Raw genomic sequence first — 7,895 nt, 5'->3', positions numbered from 1 at the left:
GTCAATCACTATCTAAGCTATGGCCACGGTTGGACCAACTAAACTCCCAACTGTGTGTACATGAAATGAGGAAAATTAAGATAGCTCATTACATTCCTCCAAGGAAGAATGGGCTCCTAGAGCCATTTACGAAGGGCTGCTTTCTTTAGCTCTGATCCTTATCTCACTTTTTTTTAAAAGAAATCCTTAGTTTGATCCCTACCAATTTACATGGATTCTAGTAATTTAGAACAGAATTTTGAGCAATGTTTTCTCAACTGTATTCCACAGGACACTAGTGCTACAAGGTATTTTAAAAATATATATGTGTGTATACACACACACACACACACACACACCAGTGTTCCTTGATCACATAAAATTGGGAAACACTGGGTTAAACATAGTTTAACAGATTTTTTTGTCATGGGATTTTGGGGGATCCTTAATACATTACTATGACTCTCTAAGTGGGAGCATGGTGGCCACATCTCCCAGATGTACTCATCTATAGATTCCCCATCTCACAAAGCATCTTTCTAACTCTAGTGTTCCATGGAACACACTTTGAGAATGTGTTTTAGAAGATGATGTGCCACATGTTTTATATCTTTTGCTTGTATGCTTTTTCTCAGATCTGAGAAGAATTGCTTCTTCTGTACTGTATTTTTAGTAAATTTGCTATTTTGTATTTCCACAGATGAGGAAATCCATTTACTATATATCAAAAACATTTTCTACTTCTGGATTTGACCATAACAAAATTTTGGTTAATTGTTTTATTATCACTCAAAGCAATGATCTCTTGACCTGAAAAAAATCAATTGTGCTAACATAATTAAAATATCCCAGAATGAAAATTTTACATAAAACCCATGAGGTGCCCACCCACTTCTCCCCAACCAAATGCCATAACATCGAACTTATGGTTGTCACATGAACTCTGGTGAGTAGATGCCATTATACTCTCAGGAAACCATAGCAACCACCACTGATAACCTGTCCATTCTCTTATCTAAAATCGGGCTAACAAATAATAAAAATAAAAGCATATTTATTATAAAATCATATTAATCTGGAACAAGAAAAGCTCTAAAGCTCTCAAATTGTCCTCAAAGGATTAAACAGACTCCTAAATATTAAGCAATTATTGGCTATAACATTTCATTCTGATTGAAACTTTTGAAACTTAAATTTGGACTTTAGACAGGAGGACATCTTAAATGTAGACATACTGCATGTAGTATACATAGGGTAGTATATAGGCACTATATATACTATGTACATATTGAACTGAAAGGGAAAATGCAGTAGGGTTTTACAAACTCCGTGTATCAAATTCTATGAATCCAAGCCTGTGGGAAAATTGCAAAAAACTTGCGTGCAAAACTGCGCATGAGTGTCTTGGTGATATTGACTTGTATTTCTCTCTGAATGTTGAAAAAATTAGTACATTAAAAAGCAAAAAAAAAAAACTAAACCCATAAAATCATTTGATAAATCAGTTTCTGCATTGCCTCACAGCAAAAAGCTGCTATGTTTAACTGACGTTAACCAAAATCAAAAATACTGCTTAAAACCACCAGTTTCATAAAACATTCCCTAAGTATCTCTTCTGCATTAAACTTAGTTCCATGTGTTTCAGGGCCTCCAGAGAGGATCCAGCTTCAGGTTTCTGACATAAAAACCTTAACATAGCCTGAAGAATTTCCCTAGGCACATCAGGAGTAATCAAATTTCATGTTAACTATTAAATTACAGACATTCAATTATGGTTTCCAAACCTCTATTTAGAGATTCAAAAGGCCCTTAGAAAACATCCTTAAACTAAAGCCCAAGTTGGCAAGTGAAACCGTTTACCTGCGAGAGCAAAACAAAGCGGGGTCCTGGCCATCCCTGCCGGCACACTGCGAAGCGGCACGCGAGGTACCCCATCCCCATTGTGAGACACAAATTCTTTGCGACACTGGGAGACACCGCAGAACAAAAATACTATTAGAAATGCTTCAAAAGGAACATTTTTTGGCTGCGATAGAGACTTTTGACATTATTTATTAGGTTCAAAACTGCTTCTGTGAAGCTTAACAATAGTTCTGTGGAAACCAGTACATCTGAGGCCCTTTCTGTTGTTCTGGGCAGGCATTGATTTGAAGATGGGCAGCACTCATCAAACAATTCCCTCGCAGCGGTCAGTGTGAGTGAGCATTCACTCCCGGCCTAGGAGGGGCCTGTGAACAAACCGTATGGAGACGCGGGGGTGGGCGGGAGGGGGGAGAGGAGCAAACCTTGATTAACCTCTTGGAGGGGAGTTGGGTGGGAGCACCGGCAAGCACAGGAAGGGGCGCTCCTGCCAGACTGCCGGGGAAGGAGGCGTCTGCCCTGGGCCCCCTTTTTCCCCGGGGGGATGAGGATGCTTGGGGAGCATCTCTAGTGCCATGGCAACAGTGCCTCTTCCGACTGGATTTCCGGGCGCGCCCTGGAGCAGGCTTTGGGAATCTGGGTTTGCCGCTGCTTCTACCGTGGCCGCCGCCCTGTTCTCCAACTCGAGCTCTGATGAACTCCAGGAGACCCAGGACGAGGCAGAGGCGGTCTGGCTTCTGCAGCAGAGGCCCAGCGCAGTGTACGGCCTCAGAAGAAGACCTGGAAGGCGAAGAAGAGCCAGGGTGGCGCTCAAGGGTGTGGAATTTACCTGCCGCTCTGGGACTTAAAAAAAAAATAAAATCTCTCCTGATACCTGGATGTTTGAAAATTCAACGTTTGTAATGTGCTGAGAAAAAAATTTAGGTCCCCTGACATTATCGTCACGTGCTTTGCATATTGCTTTAAGAAAATAAAATGCTATCTATTCCTTTCTTATTGTTTGAAAGCACCTCCTCCCCCCAAAATAATTTTTACAGAATCCTCATAAAACTTTTAATTTCAAGAAAAACAGTTCAAACCTTCTAAAGAGAGGGAAACAAAAGAATGGGTGACTAAAGGCCTCAAATTTGAAATCTGGGGAAAGTTTGTGAAGGGAAATTATTCAGATATCATGGAAAAGCAAACAGATTTGTGGCCCATTTAGACTTACGACTGACAATTTAAAAATCCAAGAGGCAATTACTTCATGAGTTTTATTAGAAATGTCGAACCGGGTGAAAATTAAGACAATCAGTGTTTTAATCTGATGTTGGCTCTATACAACACATACATACACATTAATGATAGATGTGATTCTTTTTCTTTGTTTGCCCAATCATGAAACCATTGTTTCATGTAAAAGATATACATATATACAAAAGATATATATATATTACACATGCATTTATATATATAAGTATGTATATATATATAAAATCTTGATATGTTTTGTATATATAAAATCATTTTGGAGGGATTCCCTGGTGGCCCAGTGGTTGGCTCTGCGCTTCCACTGCAGGGAGCCTGGGTTCAATCCCTGGTCAAAGAACTAAGATGCCACATGTCCTGCAATGCGTGGATGAGAAAAAAAATCCTTTTTATGTAAGAAATCCTGCCCACTGACCTACGCAAACTAAAGTTTAATTCTTCACTAGTGTATTAAGATAACTTACACGATTCAAATCACTTTCTGTGAGTTTTAAATGGCTTTGAATAGCATGCAGATGTCTAAAATATTTGGAGCAACCCAAGGGATCATTGGCAAACTCAAAAAATATGTGAAACATTTCAAATGCACTTTGCCTTCCTAACAGTGGGTGTCAAACGGTATAACATTAGGTATTTCAATTTAGTTCATCACATGCTGTTCTATGTTTAGTATGTACTGGGGTCCCACTACACACTTAACGTAACCAAGTCAAACAGCAAAAAGTTTTTAGTGAGTCTGATTTCTCCAACGAGAGAATTATTTCCTGGAAATACAGGTAGAATGACATTTCAATATGGCCAGGTAAATAAAAGCTTTCAGAGAGCCAAACACATTGCTTTGTAAAAACTAGATGCTTAGTAACTGTTTGGTCATTTGGATTTCCAGCCTTGGCATGTGACCCACTGATTGTAAGATGATTCCTCCAGAGATCACAGATGTGGCTCCAGAATTGGAGCAACAGAATACAACCTAGACCGAATATGCTGTCCTCTGTCTTGAGTCAAAGAATAGGAATTCCTTCCCTGAATGCAATTCAATAATGATGCATTTTGTAACAAACTGTCTTAGAGGGACAATGTGGTATAAGGGAATAAACAGGCTTTGGGGGCAGACCATCACAGATTAATATCCCACCATATCACCTGGCCTAAGCCTCTTTGTCCTCACCTGAAACATGAGGGTTGTATTACCTACTACACAGGGTTGCTAGTCGGATTAAATTTGTTCATTCATTTTTCCATTCATTAATATTTGAATGTCTTTTATGTGCCTGGTAGTACTCTAGGCACTGGGAGTACAGAAAGGAATAAAGTTGAAATATCCCCGCACTTAAGGAGCTTGCATTCGAGTTGGGGAGAGAGCGAATGGAACGGAAAGCAGACTAACAGATAAACAAACAACAAAATGTATTAGTGTCCGCAGGTAATAAATCTTAAAGAGAAAAATAAAGTGGGAAAGGTTAGAAAAGCCCACTCATGGAGGTGACATTTCAGTAAAGACCTGAAAGAAGAGAAAAAGCAAACTACCCAAGTATCTGAGAGAAGAACATAGTAAAATGTAAATAATCTAGCACATATAAGTGCTCAGTACCCACGAGCTATTATTGTATTTAGAATCTCAATATAGGACTGCTCTGACCTGGAGTCAGAATGGAGGCTTGAATCCTGGCTCCATCCCTAAAGTTACAGAATCTCTCTGGGCCTCCAATTTCTCACCTAAACCATGGGAATATAACAGTTCTTGTCTCAGAAGATAGCCATAACTGAAGATGTATGTTCAGATTTTAGCACATTGCCCTATACAAAAGACTCAAAACTGGGTTAACCAGCCAGCATCCTCAACATCCCATCATCAAGCCTATCCTCTCAGAAGAGAAGAATATCTGATTCAGCATCTATGGTAGAAAGTCTCCCAGCCTCAACTTTACCATTTACAGCCCAGGCAGGACATTATCCTTTAGTTCAAAGAAGGTTCTCCTTTGGACTGTGTCAAAATCTCTCTTCTATTGGTCAATTCCAACAAACTGTATAAATATTTGCAGCAAAATCTACCCAGAAAGTTACCTAAAAAAAAAAAAAAGCTATATAAAATCAGTCTAATCTTTCTTCTATATGACACATCCTAGAATATTTAGAGGTGTGCATTGTTTCCTTACATTTCCTCTCCTGCAGTCAGAACATCAGCACCATAAACACCAACACCATCATAACAGCTGCCATTCAGTCAGCCCTGCTGTGTTCAGGGAATTTTAATATCAACAACATCTCTTCAAGGTAATATTTGTCAGTTTACAGAAAATACCGGCCTCAAAGAACATTTGTGGCACTGGATCATGGCAACAGAACTGAATGAAACAAGAGAAAGCAGAAATTTGAGGCCAAGTGTTTCTGGTTCTGAGCTCAGGTTTCCCTAATTCCAAAACTCATTCCTTCTGGTCTATCTTCTTATCTTTAAAATCATTCCTCCCATTATGCAATTTTGAGATACTTCATTTTTATACACATTATCCCGTGCTATGAATTCACACCTTCCTCACCTGTAAAAGGGCATAATAACATTATCTGCCTAAGAGGGTTATATGAGGATTTCATAAAATAATGTAAAATGCTTGTCATTATTATTATTATCGGGTACAATACCTGAATCATTAAACTCTTGTTTACAATATGAAGTGACAAATAGACTTCTATTAAAGACTGACAACTATTATGTAAGAAAGAGTGAATTTAAAAATAAAAGATCCAAAACTAATTAAATAAATAAAAGATCCAAGACTTTTGGTTAACCATACTTATGTCAGTCTACAGTTTCGATGAATACAAAATGAAAGAAAAAAAAAAAAAGACTGACGACTACAGTTCTTCTAGAATAGGACCTACCATTGAGTCAAATAACTTTGCTGTTTCTATTGAAGTTAAAAACAAAATGTGGCCAATGGAAAAGAAGAAGAAAGAGTTAGGAATCACAAAGTGATACTAACTAGATGGGACAGAATCTCCTTTGGAGCTGCGAAGGGGCTGGTTCTGAAATCTCACGTGCCTGTTGATGTGTGTGCCTGTGGCCTCCAGGTGCACAGGATTTACAGCGTTTTTGTCATTCGCTGTTCCAGAGATGAACTGGGCCAGGCCTGCTTGGGTGCTCCTCTGGCTTGCACGTTCATTTCCTGTCTGACAGTGAAGATCAATGGGGTCTCTTCCCATTCATTGGACAGTGTTGGAGAGGGACTCACTTCTCCACAGCTTTCTTCTTCTTAAGAAGCTATACTTATAGCAGGAGACCTGGGGATATTGTACTGGCGAGCACAGAGCAGTCTTCTGTATGCCATTGGGGTCCGAATCCTTTCTGGAAATACTGTAAAGTAAACACATCATTTTGAAGGAAGGCACCTAAATATCGCCTACTAAATTAATGGCAGGAAGGATAAAATCAGGCAATGGATGGATTTTTTGTTTGTTTCATGTTTCTAATCTGAGCAAACAAAATGACAAAGAAGCCAGGGACCCAGATGCCTAAGCAGAAGAAGAAGAGGAGGGAAAGAGTGTGGAAGGGAGGTAAAAGGCTAGAAATGCTTTTGCTGAGTTCAAGCTGTATTGCAGGTACTGTTTGAGGGCCCGGACATGTTGGTCATACAGTCCTCACAGGAACCTCATCTAACAAATATAATTATTATCTCCATTTTTTTAGGTCAGAAAGCTAGTTTGAAGCTTATGGGTTGAGTTGTGTTCCCCAAGAAGATATGTTGAAGTCCTAACCTTCCGTAGCTGCGAACGTGACTTTATTTGGTTAATAGGGTCTTTGTAACTGCGGTCATGTTAGGATGAGGTTGTTAGGGTAAGGCCTTGGTCCAGTATGACTAGTGTCCTTATAAGAAGGAAAAACAGACACAGACACACAGGAAGAATCCCATGTGATGACAGAGGCAGAGAGTGAATTGATGTATCTACAAACCAAGGTACCACAAGGACTGCAGCACCTGCCAGAAGCTAAGAGAAAGGCACAAAATGGATTCTTTCTTAGAACCTCCAGAAGGTGCCAATCCTGTTGATACTTGGATTTACAGAACTACCTCCAGAACTGTGAGATAATAATTTTGTTTTAAGCCATCCAGTTTAGGGTTCTTTATTATAACAGTCCTCAGAAACTAATACACCCACAATGGTTCCCACGCACACGTGTTATCTCAGAATAATTATTAACAGCAGCCCTTTTCACTAAAAAAAAAAAAAAATGTTCAGACCTGGGGGATAGAAAAGAAGAAAACCCAGGAGGTGGGGAGTTGTGGAGTAGGGGATGGAATGAAGTGGATTTCTTGAGTTCTATTATGTGGCAGAAACCGTGCCAGGATTCACCAGCTTTTAGCAAGACTCATATTCCCTGTGCTCAAGGTTCAGTCAAGTGGCAAAGATGCTGGCCATGTGAGGGAACAGGACACACTACTCCTAAATCACAGCTTTGTCTGCAGCAGGAGAATCAAAAGAAATGCCTCCGGGGCCCCACGGGGAATAGAAATGAGAGAAGAGGGCAAGTAGGAGCACCCAGGGAGTATATGCCCATTAGAAGCGGCCAACCACATCCCAGATCTTCTTTTATTGCCCTAAGGGAATATGGCCTAGTAAAGACAGAGTTTTCTGGATTTTTAGGAGATGTATTTTTTTTCAATATATGTAAAAACTTCTAATTTTTAAATGTTAGTAACTCAATTTAAAAAAATATGTTATGGATTCCACAAAACACATCTGTTCTCTGAATCACCACGGGCCACCAGTTTGCATCTTTGGCCTATGGCCAGCCCTATAAAAGTCACACC

The 7,895-nt window shown here is 39.6% G+C and overlaps 1 protein-coding gene across 1 annotated transcript; it reads right to left on the bottom strand.

Moving 5' to 3' along the window:
• Positions 1-2,168: 2,168 nt before the first annotated feature.
• On the bottom strand, positions 2,169-6,428 carry C7H12orf42 (chromosome 7 C12orf42 homolog). Its single transcript, XM_057743343.1, is given in 4 exon segments — positions 2,169-2,369; positions 2,372-2,619; positions 6,069-6,176; positions 6,179-6,428. Coding segments are annotated over 4 exon segments (792 nt in total). The 5' UTR covers positions 6,414-6,428.
• Positions 6,429-7,895: the final 1,467 nt, after the last annotated feature.

Source organism: Hippopotamus amphibius, chromosome 7, assembly GCF_030028045.1.
Source record: "Hippopotamus amphibius kiboko isolate mHipAmp2 chromosome 7, mHipAmp2.hap2, whole genome shotgun sequence".
Taxonomy (NCBI): Eukaryota; Metazoa; Chordata; class Mammalia; order Artiodactyla; family Hippopotamidae; genus Hippopotamus; species Hippopotamus amphibius.
This window is presented reverse-complemented; position numbering and strand designations above follow the sequence as displayed.